Below are 19651 nucleotides of genomic sequence, written 5' to 3'. Positions count from 1 at the left end.
CATTTAAAAAACTTGATGGTAAGAACTAAAACTCAAGGAGAACCTCACCCCTAGTGTAACATGTACTACCAACATTCTCATGTGAGAATATACTTTCAGCTTCAACAGACATGTAATAGAGGATGCTCATAAATGATAAACTTAATGTTGATAACTAATGTTATACACAGGCTTAGTATCAAAAATTAATACGTAATAGATAATGAAACTATATTTACCTGACTTGCTCTCACATAAACATATTGTCTCTTTTAGAAAATACTAAAACACCCTCATTCTATGGTACAGAGGCTACTGAGGCTTCTTTAGAGAATTTAAATATGTCCCTAATCTATCTAATTAGCAAAAAATACAGACTAGAAACATGCTTAGATGTTCAAAAGTATGCCTACATGTCCAGGGCTGAGAATCTTTATCTGTCTAAACTACCTCAGCAACTCTATAAGGTGAATTACTTCACACAACTCCTTGTTTATTAATAGAGGTGGCAGAAGCAAAGGAAGCAAACTATGAGAAGGTCACAAAGATCAAAACAAAGGTTTTTCATCACTTGACGTGTAAACACGTTAACTTTACAGTTTTAAAATGTACATACAGATCGAATCTATTCTACATGTTTATCAATTACATAATATAAACTCTCATTAACCAGAAACAACTTTAAAAGACAAAACCATTATAGAAACTAGGTCAAATTCATGGCAGCAATAAAGAACCTCTCCTGAGTATCAGTGCTTTTTGGATGCACACCTTAACACATGAAAATGTTTCCTTGGGTGACACTAGAAAGACACTTTAGGACTGAGATGTGTTCTTACTTGCAGCTGTCGTCCTCAGAATCTGATATCTCACTGTTGCTTCCATCAGCCACCTCAGAGGCTTCTAGTCCCATCATGATTTTACTAACATCGGTTTTAAATACCTTCTCATACAGCAGTTCATAAAGGAGAGCTGCAATCAAAGAGGCACAGTGTGCAACATTACAGGCATGTTGTGGAAACAGGAGAAATGTGACAGCATGGCTCAGGCTTCTGAAATGTTTAGTAAGTATACACAACCCTTACAGCCAACAGCACCATTTAATCTCAAAGATACCTAGAAAACAACAGAAACCTTTGTCCATGGTACATACAGTTCAAAATATCACTTAAGATTACTACATTTTTAAAACACAATTAAAGAGTATCATATCTATGAAGCAAACACACAGGAAAAGTGAAAAACTTTTAGTGAGCACTACTTGATTTTACAAACGTTAAAGCTCTGTTGTGCTCTCACATTTAATCTCAGCACATGAAGTCTCCCAGCTTTGGTATGTCACACAAGAGGCCTAACCAAAGGTTCTGGATGGAAAAACTTAAGCATCATTAAGTTTGCAAAAAAGAGACTGCAGAACATTAAGCTGACAAGGCAGAAGACTTAGATTTCTCTCCTTAGTTCTCCCAGTAACTGGAACATTAGATCAAGTACTCATCAAGCTTCCATAAATCACAGAATGTTTACCAGAACTCAATTTCATGTTTTAACTTTACATAATGACCTAAAAAGAGACTTAGAATGTATATTCTTAAGGGCTTGAAGATGGCTCAGTTGGAAGTGCTTGGTATGTAAACATTAAGGGTTCGAGTCCCCAGCACTCATACAGAAAAGGCAGGTGTGGTACCAAGTGCTTATTTTTATTATCCTAGCAGCAAGGCTGTAGAGACAGAGGAGCTTTGGCAGTTGCTGGCCAGACAGTCTAGCTTTAAAAAATAACCTCTGGCCAGGTTCAGTGAGCGATCCTCTCAAATGTAACCTAGAGAGCCACCAAGGACATCCAATGTTGACCCCAAACCATATCACTTACTGTTCACCCCCAACATTTACACTCATGCACACATAACACAGAAAGGAGGAAGAAAAACAAGAACGAAGGCTGACCTCTGACTTGCGCGCATATATGTATATACATATTTCACATATGCAAACCTAATATGAACACTCATAAACAAAAATATAGTCTCAGTCTTCTCTAAAGGAAAGAATATTTAGATTTGCTCAATTAAAAAGTAAAAGCCAGGCAGTGGTAGCATACACCTTATGTCCCAAAACTCGGGAGACAGAGGAAGGTGGATTTCTGAGTTAAGAGGTCAGTTTGGTCTACACAGCAAGTTCCTGAGCTGCACAGAAAAACCCTGTCCCAAAATAAATAAGGAAATCATAGGGACAGGGAAATTTTTATACTAAAAACTCAAAAACAGGTCAACTGTAAAACTCATTTATTACAATAAATTTCCTGAAACTAAGTGCACTAAGAATTCATGCCTACCATCTAAATGAACCCCACAATCCTCTCACAGAGCAGATTCCAAGTATGAAGAGATCCAATCTGACTCACTGGCAGTACAGAGAGGCAGGCTACAAAGGCTTACCCTTCCCAAAGCTTCAATGTCTGACTGTGACTAGCTAGGAAAGGGAGGACGCAGACCAAAAGACAGCTCAGTTATTTCCACCTCAAAAACATGCCTAACACTTTTAAAACATTTACTAATCTTACTTTTACTGATCACTTAGGACTAGAAAAAAAAAGTCAAACATAGTGGTGCATGTCTAATTCTAGTACTTGGGAGGCAGAAGCAAGTGGTTCTGAGTTCAAGGTCAGCCTGGTCTACATAGGACGTTCCAGTGACAGTCACAGTTACATAACTGAAACTGTCTCAAAAAACAGAAAGGAAAAAAAGAAAGAAAAGCAATTCCATGTGCAACATTACTATTTATATGAGAGAAAAAAAGGGAGTTGAAAGCAGAAAGAGCCATTTTTCTCCTCCTTAACCAGTATTCTTGTGTGGAGGGGAGGCGAATTCAGCCAACCAGCAAATAAATATTTGGGAAAACCTGTAGAAACTAGTTTTCACAATGAGGCAGCAAATGTTACTGACAACTACTGGGCAGAAGCTACCATGCTCCTAGGCATCCTACAATGCACAGGGAAGCACCCCAACACCCCAACAGAAGAATCGGCCCCGAATCTCAATAGTGCCAATGGCAATACATCAAATGAAGCCTATATTCAATTACTTGAATTTCTTTAAAGCTATACATAAACAACCTGAAAGACAAATATAAATCCTTACAGAGGCTGTGAGGTTTAGGCTATAATGCCTATGTGAAGACAAGATGATACTTACACTGACACATAGCAGAACTATCTTTATACGTTATAGGATAGACAATGTCATAATGATTTCCATTTGAAAAACACAGTAACACCTGAAGGGAAAGTAAGCAACATTTCAATCAGTCACATTTAACATTCACAAAGCAAACTGTCTCCAAAGCCTCTGAATAACACATTCTCAAAATCCTATTTCAGAAACAACACAGCTCCAATGTTGTCAAACTAGTCCACCACAGTATGGTGAAAAGCCAGATAGCAGTTCTGTTTTGTTGTTTTTTGAGACAGTCTCATGTATCCTAGGCTGGCCTCAAACTCACTGTATAATGGACACTGGCCTTCAAACTCCTGACCCTCCTGTGCCCAGTGCCCTCCAGTGCTGGGGTTACAGATAAGCCCCTGCCATGCCCATTCTGAAAATGTTTACAGAACCACCAATTTAAAAAACCCCAGACAGTAAGAAGTCACAAGTAATTGCAAACATCTGTAATCTCAGCATTTAAGGAGGCTGAGGCAGGCGGATCACAAGGCAAAAGCCAGTCTATATATAGAGACCATCTCAAAAACCTAAAATAAACACCAGACATCACATATGATCTCAACTACTTAAAAAACAAAAAAGGTAAGGTATTGAGTGGTTAAGAGCACTTACTGCTCTTGCAGAGACCCAAGTCTGTCTCCCAACACCCACATCTCACAGCTCACAACCACCTGTACCTGCAGCTCCAGATCTGACAACCTGTGGCCTCTGAGCATCTGTACACTCATGCATATAAACATATACATAAAAATAAATAATAAATAAATAAATAAATCTTTTTTAAAAATAGTTAAAAGATTATAAGAAACCATTCCAAGTCAAGTTCAGTGGTACATGCCTATAATCACAGCACACAAGAGGCTAAGGCAGGAGAATTAGGCAGGAGAATTAAGATTTTGATTCAGTGGGACTTTGGAAAGAGGGGAAAGAGAAGAGGAAAGGGAAAAGAAGGAGAGGAAAGAAGAGAAAGAAGAGGGGAAGTTATAAATAAGGGAGAGAATAAAGGAAAAGAGAAAGGGAAAAGGAATGGAAGAAAGGAGAGTGTTCTAAAACCATATTAATGCTAACTTCTGAGACAGAATCAATGATAAGTTTTTCCTAATTGTCAGTTTTAAGTATATTCTAAGTAACCAATTACTACAATAAAAAAAAATGTATATTTACTGAATAAAAATATGCCATAACCCAAAAATTGTAGCTGAAAAGGTCAGATCAAGAGCAAAGCTCCATTAACACCCGCCCTTCCCCATGCCCCGCACTCTCCTCACCCTTAACAGTAGCATTTCATTCAGTTCCTCTCCCACTCTCACAAAAGTAGCAGTGTCCTTCACCTTAGCTTGCAATGATTCCGCAGAAGTAAAATTCTCTTACAGTGAATCAGCTTTTTTTTTTCCTTTCTAGGCTTCATAAAACTTTTCCACTGCTTCTACTACTTTATGAACACATGATGCAGTGATACCATTGCTACTAAATTACCTTTACAAAGAAAAAAATACAACCAGCAGGATATGTCTGGACACAAAGCAGGGCTGACTTTCACAGTCACTAACTACTTAAATGTCATGATCAACAGTAATAATCTTGGTCATATAAACATGTTTTTAAACAACATGGTGATTAGCCTAACTTGAGGAAATGCTGCCCTGACCGCCACAGATCACTATCTGAAGAGTCATTAAATGCACAGCTCAGCATCCTAGTCACAGGTAGCAACTAAGCAGCTCTTCTATTTAAATACTTTTTAATACTTCAAAAAAGTCTTACCTTCTCAGGAAAATTATTTTCAGTTACATGTGAAGGAGAAACATTTGGCTCCTGATAGATTACAAAATCTTTCCTGAAAATAAAACTCAGATATTACTTTTAAAAGAATATTTCATGAATTAAAATTATTCATTTATATCTGTATGAGGCAATCAATGTTCTAGGCACTGTTGAGCAGGGGAAAAAAATAGAAAACGAAATAACTACACTGTAAAATACCAGAAGCATGTTTTCTAAAAATTAAAATTCCAAAAGAATTCGTATGTAAGCTCTACAACATGAATAACTTCAAAGACAATTCTAAAAGGAAGCCTTGCTCTCCAAGAGACTATAGCAATGAGAAGACAGCAGCACCTGAGCTCTGTCCCTGGGCATTCAGTGTTACTGACCCCGAGAATACACCCTTTCTCTAGGAAGCTGATAAACAATAGGTTTTAGGACATAGTCTAGTATTTTCTGTGTCTTTTTCAAAAATCCCTCAGAAATTAAAACATTTAAACAGTGCTATCTAACCATTCCAACTGATGCCATTAAACAGACTAAAACCTTAGGGAAGGTCTTTGACAATTGAGGTATAAAACACCTTTCAAGTTTTAAAAATTTTAGTTGAATGCAATATACTAATTTTCCAGTTATTTTATTTTACTCTTTTATTTAAGCATTCCACGTTTACCTGTACATAAGAGAAAGGGCACTTATTTCCACTTGTCCTACCCATTCCTGTATTGAGGAAAGAAAAGTTGGCATGTAAGTATCTCACTTTTTACAATATACATCATAAACATTCTCCATAAACAACTTTTTTTTTTTTCAAGACAAGGTTTCACTGTGTAGCTTTGGCTTTCCTGATACTCTGTAGACCATGCTGGCCTTGAACTCACAGATCAGCCTGCCTCTACCTTCTGCGTGCTAGTATCAAAGGCATGCACCAGCACAGTCCAGCCATAAACACCCTTTATATAACTATACCATTAGTATATTATAAAGTCACCTAGAGAACAGAGTTAGAGAGATGGCTCAACAGATAAGCCATCTTGCTGCTATTATAAAGGGCCCGAGTTTTGGTTCCCAGGACGCATAAGGCAGCTAACAACTGTCTAACTCCAGTTTCAGGGGTTCTGCTCTCGTCTAGTCTACTTGAATACTGCATGCACAGGTGCAAAGATGTGCAAGTGGGCAAAACATTCATCATATTTATAAAATACAAGTTTTTTTTTTTTTTAAGTCTCTAGTGGGACAAAGGGGAAAAATGCTCAAAACATATATACTACATGAAAATGACCATATGTAACTCAATATAATAAAATAAAAGATTAGCAGAAAACACCCTTAGTACAAGGAGCAGTACTCATTTGTGTACATTGAAAGCTCGCCTACTCAGAAGCCTGGTACACGAGGCCAAGAATGAGACATAAAGAGAAGTTATTTCACCTTCAGAATGAATCAAGGTACAAAAGAGAACATCCTAGAACAAAGTAAATCTGTACTGCTTGAAGTCACTTGAAAACTTTCTGGAAAGCAAACGGCCAATACATAAGGAAAAAAAAAAAAAAGAAACAATACCCCTATATTTTTTTGACTCCGCAGTTCAAAGTCTGTACAATTTACCCTGATGGAATGTTTTGTATGTCCACAAAAGTATATACAAAAGAAGTAATGCAACATATATATTGTCATGGTGTTAAAAATTCCCAAGAACTTTAAGTAATAAACTCTTGATTTGTCCACTCTGTAGAACATGCTGAACAGACTGTAAAGGAGTAACATGAACAATCACTCCAGCCTAGTAAGTTAAAACACAAAGTCAAAATAAAATCTTTTTTTAATAACTAAGCTATATTATCTGCACACGTATGTACACAGAAAACTGGAAGGGGGTGCTATGGTTTGGGATTGTTTTAAATCCTGGTCCCCGGCTGCTGACATGTTTCAGGAACTATAGAGCCTAGCTGGACAAAGTAGGGAGGAGGAGGCACGCCTTGAGATGAACAGCCCAGGCTGACTTCCTGTCCCATCTGCTTCCTGGTCCTGAGATGTGAGCAAACGTCTGCCACACACACTCACTACCACAAAGCCAAGAATGACACTATCACCTCAAACCTTCAGCAAAAAAAACAAGTGCTTCTCTCCTAAGTTGCTCCTTACTAGGTATCTGGCCACAGCAACAAGAAAACTAATGCAAAGCTATCCTAAATTCACAACAGAGATAGGAAATTCAAGACAAAAACCAAATCATTATGCACCTACATTTAAAACCTTGTAATATAAGAATGCAGCCCTAGGTTACTTGTGAAAGCAATAGTCTTAATACCAAGACAATAGGAATGAGCTGTGACAAACCAATCTCTGCCACTTCCAAAACAAAAGCAGCACACAAAGCATTTTAATGCTGTGACTTCAGTAACAAACCTATGTTTCACTAGTGCTTTCAAATCAGCTTTGGTTTTCAAAACAAATAGGTGACACATACTGCAATCAACTTTTTGAAATAGGCCTTATCCTAATACTCAGAGCTTCTCATAACTACTTCCATGTGAAACCCTCTGGCAGAGAAAATTCACTAGTAAAAGACTATTTACCTCTCCTCACTATGGAACAAGGGCCATAAGTGAATTCAAAAATGTAAACTTCAAACTGGAGAGATGGCTCAGGCATTAAAAGCACTTGCTGCTCTTGCAGTAGACCCAGACTTCAGTCCCTAGCATGCACACAGTGGCTTACAGGGAATTCAGGATCCTCTTTGAACATGCACAGACACAAGGTATGCACACAGTGCATATATATCCATGAAATTAAAATATCATGAACATAAAACAAAATAATTTTTTAAAAAATTGGCCAGCCTTATCTGAGAATAATGTGTCTTCTTACAGGTAACCTTCCAAATAAATTCTATTATAATCTGCATAAGTAAACAATGGCCATCACAAAACATTATCCTCTTTCTAACTAAAAATCGGCCATCAAATGTAAACTTTTATTTCTTAAAAGAAAGTGAGCCAAGCGGTGGTGGTACACTCCTTTAATCCCAGCACATGGGAGGCAGAGGCAGGCAGGTAGGCCAGCCTGGTCTACAGAGTGAGTTCTAAGACAGCCAGAGCTACACCAGTCTTGAAAATCCAAAGAAGGAAAAGGGCATGGGGGCATGCTTCGGGGGCAGCGAAAGAAAGAAAATAAAAAAAGAAAACAAAAATTGCAAGAAAGCCTTCCAAAAATATACTGCCAATGCAGGACTTACATTAAGAAAGAACTTTTATGCTGGGCAGTGGTGGCGCACGCCTTTAATCCCAGCGCTTGGGAGGCAGAGGCAGGCGGATTTCTGAGTTCGAGGCCAGCCTGGTCTACAGAGTGAGTTCCAGGACAGCCAGGGCTACACAGAGAAACCCTGTCTCGAAAAACCAAAAAAAAAAAGAAGAAAGAAAGAAAGAATTTTTATAACTTGAGATCAACAGCAATTAAAAAAAACATAACTTATGAACAACCATCTTATCAGTAGAGATACATGGAACAAATAAGTACTTTAAAAATGTTCATCACCATGCAAATGAAAATCACAAAGAACACTCAAAACTGTAGAGCTACATGGCTCATAAGTAAACAAAAACCGTACAGCCACTCTGGAAAAGCTGGAAAGCTTCTCATTAAGCTAAATATGTATTTAGCTTATGACCCAACAATTCCATTCTCCAAGAGAAACTAAAATCCAATTCCAAGAGCCCACAAGTGGGAACCAGTTAAGTATGAACTAACAGATAAGGTATCCTGAAGACTATTCCCTACAAAACAGAAGTAAAAACAACGTAAATGACTCTTAATAGTATTCCCACTATGCAAGCAAGTCAAACATGTGAGACCACAAACTTTGCCATTCCTTTTATAAATCTAAAAAAGTAAAACCTAGAAAGAGATTGATAATTGCCAGGAACCAAACTAAACACTAAAAAGCATGTGGAAATTTCTTAAAGAATGACTGATTGAAAACTCAGTCAGTGCTGGCGATTTGTGAACAAATAAGCTTTGGATAAATGTTAAATCCATATGGACATTACATGTAAGAGAGGATGCCAATTTGACTTTAACAAAGTTCACAAAAACATTTTTGTTTGTTTAAGACAGGGTTTCTCCATCTAGCCCTAGCTGTCATCGAACTTTCTCTGTAAACCAGGCTGACCTAGAACTCAAGAGATCTGCCTACCTCTGCCTCCTAAGTGCTGGGAGTAAAGACGTATGTTACTGCGCAGCTTTAAAGAATATTCTTTTAAAAAGAAAAAGAAAAATAATCCTTTAAATGATTGAGTCTTTATGACAAACACTCTTAGAAGCAGGATAGAGTAGTGGTCACAGAGCCTGGGAAGCAGGAAAGAAGAGGACGATTAGTGAGGATACGGAGTGGCTGCTGGATCCAGTGCCTAAGACACAGTGAGAACACCACTCTAACTGGCTACACTAACTCTGTATTTCAAAATACTAATGGAAACTACTATAAACGTTCCCAACAAGAAATGATGACTGAAGTGACAGATCCACGCCAACAGCCTAAATCTAATTATTACACCTTGTATATAATTGTTATGCATTAAATAAAAATTGTTATGCATTAAATAAAAAAGTTGTTATGCGTTAAATAAAAATGTTTTAGCTATTTTTAAAAATAAGAAAGATGTCTCTGGTTTCATCAAGTTCTTTTTCAGCCAGGCATGCTAATAACACATCTATAACTCTGAAAATGGGGGAAAAAGGAGAACCAATGAGTTCAAAGACATCCTAAGTTCACAAAAAACATTGTTTGTTTGTTTGTTTGTTTGTTTAAGACAGGGTTTCCCCATGTAGTCCTCTGTTGTCATGGAACTCTCTCAGTAGACCAGAATGATGTTGAACTCAAAGACTGCCTGCCTCTGCCAGCAGAATGCTGGATTAAAGGTGTGTGCCACCATCTTTTTCTACTACTCCTTATCTGCACATGCATCATACTCCACACAGGGACTATTCTCTCAATCCATCTTACTCAGTTTTTACTGCTTAGAATGCCCTTCATCTAAAGCACTGCTAATTTAGACCTATTCAGACTTCAAATATGTACTCACTCTCAGAGCCTTGTCTACTGAGCTGTAAATGCACCTCAATTAACCTTTCCCATCTGTATTTCTAACACATGCACTTTCCTAATTTATGTCTGACTTCTTGCCTATTACAGAGAAATGCTGACTACATCTCTCCAGTGTCAAGCACTGGAACCGATGTTACTGATCCATCAAACAGATACACCAATCATGGATGCACTCTTCTTCTTATATTATTCTCTTTACTGTTACCTCACTCTTCATAGCTTTTTCCTTTGCCAATATTACTTTTTTTAGACTTATTTGTATTTTATGTGTGTATTTGCTTACATGTATGCATATGTACCACACATGTGCCTGGTACCCACAGAGATCAGAAGATGTCAAATCCCCTGAACTGGAACCACCATGTGAGTGTTAGGAACCAAATCCAGATCCTCTGCAAAAGCAACAAATGCTTTTAACTGCTGAGCCATCTCTCCAGCCCCTGCCAGTGTTACTTGTAACTACAGAGGGGAGGATGGGAATTTCTAAAAGCATTCTAGGGTGGTTATCTTAGTAGTCAACTTGACTGGATCTGGAGTCATAAGACATAATTCTGGGTGGGTCCATAAGGTTATTTCCTGGAAGGATTAACTAAGGCAGGGAAGACTCAAGTGGGCAGGAAGAACAAAGCAAGGCTTTCCCAAAGCAGGCCTGAGATTTAAAAAAAAAAAAAAAACCCTCTTAAGGGAAACAAAAATCAGTGCTACTGCATGCCCACATTTCCCAGATACTGTTCCATTTACCCTGTGCCACCTTTCACTGATATTAGAACCAAGTTTCTTCTGTTGTCTGATGTGAAATGAAGAGTAGAGTAACCACTCCCCAACTCCTAAGCCTTTAGCACCAAAGTGGGACTGCTGAGGGATCCAGCACTGTGGACATAGCCACAGCTCAGGTTCTTAGGCTCTCCAGCATTCAGACAGCCACTGCTGGACTACTGGGCTCAAACCATGAATGGCACCCAATAAATGCCTTTGATAATATGCATTCATTCCCCCTCAGGTCTTTCTCCCTAGAGAACCTTTAATGCATATCCCATGACATTTGAGGCTTATGGGGACTGAAATACAACATGCTAAGAAAACACTGCTACTAAGATATGTGTGTGTGTGTGTGTCCATCCTTAGTCTACATTCTATGACAGGGAGTTTCAGTGAAAGACTTTTTTGGGGGGACGGGGGCAGGGGGGGGAGATGGTGTTCAGGACAAGTCTCTCTGTGTAGCCCTGGCTGTCCTGGAACGTGTTCTGTAAATCCAGGCTGGCCTACAACTCAGAAATTCACCTGCCTCTGCCCAAGTGCTGGGATTAAACCCAGTTTAGTGGGAACCTTCAAGCAGGGAGGAAGGGAGGAAGAGAGGTTGCTGGCTCTCTCTTCAGCATGACTGACACTCAACTGTAGAAGCTGACACAACTGTCACCCTTCTTTTCCAAGTCTCTGTTCCCTTCACCAGCTGATCACAAGAAATGGCACCCCACAGAAGCTCTGCTCTCATTTCCCTCAAGAAATCTTGTCCAAACTGCACACATACCCTAGCAGATCATTCCAAAACCATCTATGCATGGAATTACAGCTCTTGTATGCTACATTCATATGCCATGACAAACACAGAAGACGGGCTCTCTCCTCACAGCAAGACAACTTCTAAGAGCTCCAATCAACTTTCTTTTTTATTATGTTATTGTTTCGTTTTGAGCCAGGATTTCTCTGTGTAGACCAGGCTGGCTTCAAACTCACAGAGATCCACCTATCTCTGCCTCAAGGCACCCAATTATCTTCCAATTAAACACTACACAAAGGGTACAGTCACTTCAAGTGTCACACATCACACTACTGATTTTCTGTCAAAGAATTTTAGCACCTGTTTGAATACACACATGCAGAAATACAATTACACATACCTGTGGGTTTTCCAAACGTTTTAAATATTCTTCAAATGATCCCTCTATAAACTGTAAGAAAAAAAATTCTATTAGGGGCCTGGAAAAGCGGCTGAACAAATAAAATCACTTCTTGCTTTTGTAGAAGACCTGTTTTACTCCCCAGCACCCACAGCAGGCAGTGTACAGCCACCTGTAACTCAGCTCCAGGGGATCTGATGCCCTCTTCTGGCTAAGGTACCTGAACACGTTATAGACACATATATTGATTTTTAAATTCTAATAGGAATACTGTCTAAGAAATATGCCAAACAACAGCAGGTTTACTGTTAAAGTTCACTTTGAGTCACTGGGTTCTTACATACACCTAAACTTTATCAGTAATGCTAAAAGCTATTCATGAGTATCTGTATAAATACTTAAGTAATGGCAATAAATATGCAAAAGGATTTAAAGGAAATGTTGCTGGAAAAGGTTTCCAGGAAGAAGATGACTCAAGATGAGAGCTAGCCAGAACTGGGATGGGCATAATGGAGCAGCCACTACAGAGAGTGCCAATGTCGCATGAGAAGGAAGACCACTGTGGGGAAGACCTGCGCATCTTAGCCAACTGAAGCAGGGCAACCTGGTAGAAAGCTAAATGAGAAGATAGTAAGTATGGGCGAGTTCTTAGAAAGCCTGGGAAGAAAATAAAACAGGACTTTCAAACAAGAGAGGAAAGAAAATTGCAGGCACTGCAGATGCCATTGTGAACTGAGGAATACCAAAGCAACACTTTCAGATTAATCTGGGTAAAGGTCCAGGCAAATAAACCAGAAATCAAATAATTTCAATCAAGAGTTTTATTGTCTCTATCATAAAATAACTTTACTCAGTCTATACCCAACTTTTTCTTTCTTTTCTTTTCTTTTTTTTTTTTTTTTTTTTTCTTTCATTATAACAACTGACAAATCTGTAAAAGTGCTGTGGTGCTTTGAATGATGGCCCTCCCCCAGGCTCATATATTTGAATATTTAGTCTCCAATTAGAACTGTTTGAATAGGGTATGTGGCCTTGTTGGAGGAGTGTCACTGGGAATGGGCTCTGTCTCCTGCCTCAGACATAAGCTCTCACTACTGCTTAAGTGCTATGCCTATCTGCCTGTTCCCAACCATGATGGTCAATGAATTCTCCTACCCTACACAACTGTGAGTCCCAAATTTTTATATTTCTTTAATAAATTGCCTAGGTTATTGTGCTTTGTCAAAGCAGTAGAAAATTAACTAAGGCAAGTGCTAAAAAGTGTTCCCATCTGACCACTAAGTCCAATTTTAATTAATTTTGCAGTGTAAACTTAGCAAAAGTGATACATTTAAACTGTAAAATCATCTGCCCTCTTCAATCTACAGAAGTCTTTTCAACACCTACAGCATGTTTTCAGATCAAGAATTCTTCTACAAATTGTATACTATCAAATTTTAAAACTCTCTTAAATTCTAACACATACTTTAAGTGTCAGGGAGGAATCAGAGGGACCAAAAAAATTGCAGGCCACTGCCACTGTTCTTCACTGCCACCACAACTAGGAGGCAGGACCCTGCTTTTGACTATACCACAAATCTAAATTGGGGTGCACAGAGGCAGAAATAAAGCTAGAACTGACCAAGAAACTTTCTCTCTTTGGCTAGCTTTTATAATACCAGAAGGTATTATTTATGTAGGCTGCTGGGGGAAAAAAAATACTAGTCTTACCCAGCCCTGAATCCCAGAATGCTGCTACAACATTGACTTGCCAGACAAGATATACCCACTGGTCCAATAAATGCATGACTGTCTTGGGAAAAACCAACTGCTTTCTGATTAGATGAAACCTGCTCCACAAAGGGAATTCATTCCTTCTCAACAATGGCTAGAAGGGTCACAGGCACTAGGGGAACCTACCTACAGCTGTTCCCTTTGCTAAATAGACATGTAGCAAACCGCCTTATAAATACTTATGTTATACCTGTGTCTCTGTGTTGTCACCTGGGTCAGAGAAGCTTCCTTCTGCATTGCCAGAGACCAACAGAGACATAACTAGTAAAAGTGATGAGAATGAGCAATCTACCCTAAATGAGACATCTACATCAATCAACTTCCCCACCCCCAAAGATCAGGGAACAGAAAGATTGTGATCTGAAGGATGGAGAGGACCATTGTGAAATGCTGTCTTCTAGACACAACACAGACTTTTTGCACTCATAGACAGTGGTTACTCACACAATTGAAATAGTCAAAATTCCAGTATGGATGGGGAAGAACTCACAAGAACACCACTCTAGCTGAGGAGTTACTCAATGGGTTATTTTTTACGGGGGGGGGGGGGGGAGAGAGAAAAGAAAGAAAAAACAAGACAAGATCGACAGGGAATGTGTTGGGGTAAGTCCAAGGGAAATAGGTATGATCAAATTATAATAGGAATATACACATTCACGAAACTCTCACAGAAAAAAAAATTACTTTAAAATGTCTAGCCTGTGAAATGTCAATTAGAATATTTCCAATGGTCAAAATGTAAATCCAAGTAAGACACCATCATATCTGAGGTTAGTAATTACCGCTTCAAATTTCTCTCTGTTTTCTCGAAGGTAGTGAATGCAGGCCATTCTAACTTCCACATGTCGAGACTGAGAGTGCAATACCTAGAACAGAAAAGCAGCACATTATTAAGCATTTTGTCAAAGGCAAACTTTAGTTATAAACTAATGCTACATCCAAAATATGTGACAACCAAGTTAATCCTGTCCATTCCCTTCTGTAACTTTTCATCTTTATTCATTTTAACTCCTTCCTCTGAGCACTACGACATGATAGACCAGTGGATTAAACAAGAGTGGCCCCCACAGGCTCATACATTTGAATGCTTGGTGACCAGGGAATAAAGCTATTTGAAAGCATTAGGATGTGAGGTTTCGAAAGCTCATGCCAAGCTCAGCATTGCATGGCTCCCCCAGCCCCAGATCATGATGTATTCAGCTCCTCCTCCAGTGCCTCCTTACATACCATGCTCCCCACCATGATAATGTACTAAATAAACCTCTGAAACTGCAAGCAAGCCCCCAATTAAATAATTAAATGCTTTTGTAAGAGTTGCCTGATGTCTTTTCACAGCACTGACAGTGACTCAGATATATAAAAAACAGCTCTATTAGCCTAATGTCTTTATTTTCTTTTTTCTTTTTTTGTTGTTTTGTTATTAGTTTTTCAAGACAGGGTTCCTTTCTTTGTGTAGCCCTTACTGTCCTGGTGGCCTTGAATTTGGAGATCCACCTGCTTCTGCCTTCCAGCCCTAGAATGTCATTCTATAGAGAATGTGTCACCATTTCTCCACAGATCATTAAAATCACTCCTTTGAGGACAATGTTGTTTTCCTGAGAGGCTTTCCTCTGTTGCCAATCTTCTACAACCACATTACTCCTTACAATGCAGAATAGAATCCTTGCTAAGAATGATGGGGCTCCTCCTATGCTTGTTATAAAAGAGAATGGGAACCAGACCAGGTGGGCCAGACTTACAGTCCAGCTACTAGGAAGCCTATGGTGGGATATTTTCATGTTCAAAGGCCACCTGTCTACTAAGTGAACTCAAAGCCAGTCCAAGCAACTAAGTGAAAGCCTGTCTCAAAATCAAAAACCCGCTGGGGCTGGATGTGGTGGTGGCTCACCTTTAATCCTAGCACTCAGGTGGCAGAGGCACGCAGATCTAGGAGCTCCAGGACAGCCAGGGCTACATAGAGAAACACTGACTGGGGAGAGGAAAGTGGAGGAGGAGGATTCCAGTACATACAAAACCCTAGTTCAACCACCAATATCACAAGGAATAAAAGTTATTTTCATCAAAAACAGCCTTATTTGAAAATGTAAGCCCACTGTGGTTTTAGAATAATTATGTGTCACTTTTTATCAAGATTACAAAATTCAAAATACCCTAATGAGCAGACATGCTAAACTGGGTGACACCATTCTAGGAGGTTGTGCATTTGTTCTTACATCCAAACCCAGGACTAGCAAGATGGCTCAGCAGGTAAAGGACCTTGCTGAGTTTGAGCCCACAAACTGCCACATATAGGCAGTGGTATATTTAAAGACACACACACATATACATACATACATACATACATACATGCAAACAAAATCATAAAGTACCAACCAAAAAGTATGTTCAGACCTCTCATCTGTAACCTCCCCTAAATGATCAGTTCAACAAAAACACGGACAGAAAAACAAACCTTCACTGGAATTTTATCAAAATTTGAGCTCTGAAATGAAACAAACTAAATTTCATATCAAATGCTAATCTCCAATACTTTCACCATGTTTAAAGATATTCAAATACTATTTATGAATAGGTATCTTAAAATGAAGGTATTCCCAGCACTCCCAAATTAAGGGTTAAAACCCATATCCCCACACCATCACCCACACACACTTGAAATAAAGCATGACTTCAAAATATCAAAGCATCTTGTAGACTTACAAACACCAACTGTTTGCCATTTCAACAAATTACATTTGGCAACCTATCTTTCCCAGTAGCTACATTAGACAGTTATGAATCAAGTATTAATATGAGTGAGCCACAATGTCATCTGATAGGGCTTGCCTACCATCAACAAAGTGTTAAAGCCATTCACCTAACAACAGGTGGCAGACAGAAATCAGCAAAGCTTGTTTCTCATCAGCAACTATGTCAGGAATATCTCTTTTTCTTTTCTCCTTTTAACAAAGATTTTAGAACATGGCATCAACCTGAAACTGCTGCCCAGATGCAAAACTCTCATCAATGTATATAAAGTGTAGAATATTTTGATAATTTACTAAGCCAAACAATGCAAGAAAAGCAAGACTGAAATGAAAACTCTTTAAATAGTAAATTACTTCTCAAGTCCCTGGACACTCAAAATTCAAACGGTCTGGTATGCTGATCCATGAAAATAGGCTAAAGGTAGAGGCTTTAAGACAAGGTAGTGACAAACACAGGGAAAGGCTGAGACACTGTTTTAGCAAGTCCTCTAAGAGTGCCCTATTTTTAGCTACAAGGCTAGGAGCTGATTCAGGTCAGGCTTCCTGCAGGCCCAAATCCACAAGTGTAAAAAAAAAAAAGACAAGAAAAGAAAAGAAAAAAGCATATGTAAATCAGGTAATCTGAAGGAGAAAGGCTGCCTCAAGTGAAGTCTCCTCTCTTAGGACTGTTATTTAACTTCCTGATTTTTTAAAAATATTTATTGAATTTTTTAGCAAAAAAGAAATTCCACTAAAAACAAATCCTTTCTACAGATTTTTAAAAGGCAGCGGAAGTTGACAGCACATTCTTTCTCACCATTACTTTAGTCCATGTCTACTGAAATATAAAGCTTCCCCTAGATCTAGGTTCAATATACTCAAAGTTGCCAAATTTGTAAAGTTTAGTTCCTTTAAAACTAACCCAGATTCCAAGGCAAAAACGGAGCTTACCCATATCAATGAGTTCTTAGTGCAACTAGCTCTTGCCACTGTACAGATACTGAGTCCCCACGAGCTTCTGTTCTATTCCCCACGGATCTGTGGCATGTCTCAAGGGCAGATATACACCTTTCTGTTTCAATTTAAATAGGGACTGGATAACACAACTCCAAACATTAACTTCTACCTCCATCCTACATAAACTTGCCAACACTAAGGCAGTATAAACAGACACCCAGGGATGACTTCACTTCCCCTCTTCAGCTTCTAGAGGTGCTGGAGTCCAAGGAGACAGAATCTTCTCCATCTGGAAAACTCACAAATGGAACAGACTGTTTACCTACTAACAGTAAGGACTGGGCTGGAAACACAGCACCCACATTGGAGCTTCCTAAATTTCGGAAAAGGAGAGATGTCAAGTGGGAAGTATCACAGAGAATGCTTCAGTGGACATACCTCTCATAAATGCAAAGCGTTCTATATTTACATAACTCTGAAAAATACGTAGCCTGGTGATTCTAAAACAGAAATCTTAAAAGCTAGTTAGCGCACGGGGGGGGGGGGGGGGGGGGAGCCATAAAAATTCCAGATTAAGCCAAAAGAAAGCAAACTGTAAATGGTATGAAATACACACCAGAGCTGTAACGTGAAACTTTTTTTAATCCAACTACTTTAGTAGTCTTCAAATATAGGATGGGTTTTGGTGACCCCACACCTACATCTGATTACATAACATGGGGAAAAGGGCTCGCTCCCAAAAAAGAAAAAAAAAAAATCTTGAGTATTCTTCCCTGGAACTCCTCCCACTCCTGAGTTCTGACTTCTCTTTAATAAAATGTTCGCTCTGTACTGGGAATAAATCTGACCAGTAAGGAAAAAAACAAAAGCCGACATGTGCCTAGACTGAGAAGAGTCAATTCTTTAGTACACCTTGCCTGATTCCAACATAATCTAGTGTGGGACCCACTCATTAAGTCACTGAGAAGACCCTATACAGGAAGACCGCGTTCCTTCAACAGCCAAGTTGGCCTCCTGTTTCGAGTGACACCGGTGAGACCGACTACCCTGCATTCCAAAGTCCAGCAACAGGGAAAAAACTGTGAAGCAGCCACACTGGGTGCCGCACCTCCTCCAGTAAACATGCGGTTAACTAGTGGGAACGCTGGGCTGCTAAAAACAAAAAAACAAAAAAACAAAACCGAGCGCAGGTGAATGCGGAACACAACTCAGAACAGCATGTCTCTGGGTCCCTGGCGGTCACGCTGCGAGCAGGCCGCCCGAGATGTCCTCGCTCGGTCCCGTGCCGGCGTTACAATGGGCCGCTGTGACGACAGCGAGCCACGCGCAGCCCCGCCGTGGGCGGCCAGGCAGCTGCGGGCGGCGCGTCGCACCCAGCCCCGCGCCCGCCCCGCTCGGGCCCGGGTCCTTTACCTGCTCGGCCACAGCCCGGAACAAGCACGACCCGTCCTTGGCGACCAATTTCCGATACAAGCCCAGTTTGCGCAGATAGGCGTCCATGGGCGTCGCATCCTCCGGCGCCCCCACGCCGCCCTGGTCCACGCCGTCGGGCGCGCCGACCGCTGCCTCCATGTTGCCGGTCCGCTGCAGCGTGCGCGGGGCGGACTAGCCCCACATGGCCGCGCCGCCGGCTGCTCGACGCCCGGGCCTGGGGCAGGCTGCGGCTCGGGCTCCGGCTCCGACGCGGACACGGCGAGCGGCGGCAGGAAGAGGCGGCGGCGGCAGCGGCCTGAGGCGGTGGCCGGCGCTCTCCCGGAGCATAGGGGAGCCCAGCCTAGTGCATGGCCATCCGCACGCGGCCGCCTCCGCGGAGGGACACGCGCCCGCGGGCAGCCCGGGGGTCGCCGCCCCCACAAGTTTCCGGGTCCCGACCGGTGTGAGGCGAGAAAAGCCCCGGCGGCGCGCCCGGCTGAGATTAAGCGAGGCCTGCGTCTCCCGCGCGCGCCCCACGCCGAGAACCGAGGAAACCCGGAGAGAAAGCCGCGGCCGCTCGTTTCCCCACCTCGCCGGAGGGCGCCTGAGGGGCGGGGAGCGGGAAGGGGCGCCCGGCGGAGGGCAGCAACCTCGCAGCCTAGAATTTGTTTTCGCTTTCAGCTCTCGGCGCGGCGGATGACGGGAGTTGTAGTTTAAGCGGAGGCAGGAAGTCCTCGTGCAGAGGGCGGGGACGCCTGGGCCGGCCTACCCGGAGGGGAGGCGCCCCACAGGCTCACGGACTACAAATCCCTACAATGC

The 19651-nt window shown here is 40.8% G+C and overlaps 1 protein-coding gene across 2 annotated transcripts in view; it reads right to left on the bottom strand.

Moving 5' to 3' along the window:
• The window catches only part of Otud4 (OTU deubiquitinase 4), a 43873-nt gene extending 24878 nt beyond the window's left edge, over positions 1 to 18995 (bottom strand). For both annotated transcript variants that reach the window (XM_034522608.2, XM_034522609.2), the window contains exons 1-7: positions 18833 to 18995; positions 14519 to 14602; positions 11964 to 12014; positions 5632 to 5678; positions 4959 to 5031; positions 3168 to 3249; positions 819 to 951 (exon numbers count right to left, since the gene is read on the bottom strand). In XM_034522608.2, the coding sequence (XP_034378499.1) occupies positions 819 to 951; positions 3168 to 3249; positions 4959 to 5031; positions 5632 to 5678; positions 11964 to 12014; positions 14519 to 14602; positions 18833 to 18991 (629 nt within the window). In that variant the 5' untranslated portion in view covers positions 18992 to 18995. The remainder of the gene's footprint in view (positions 1 to 818; positions 952 to 3167; positions 3250 to 4958; positions 5032 to 5631; positions 5679 to 11963; positions 12015 to 14518; positions 14603 to 18832) is intronic.
• Between the last annotated feature and the right edge of the window lie 656 nt (positions 18996 to 19651).

Source organism: Arvicanthis niloticus, chromosome 18, assembly GCF_011762505.2.
Source record: "Arvicanthis niloticus isolate mArvNil1 chromosome 18, mArvNil1.pat.X, whole genome shotgun sequence".
Classification (NCBI taxonomy): Eukaryota; Metazoa; Chordata; class Mammalia; order Rodentia; family Muridae; genus Arvicanthis; species Arvicanthis niloticus.
The sequence above is the reverse complement of the archived record's forward strand: the minus strand, read 5'-3'. Positions and strand labels throughout refer to the sequence as shown.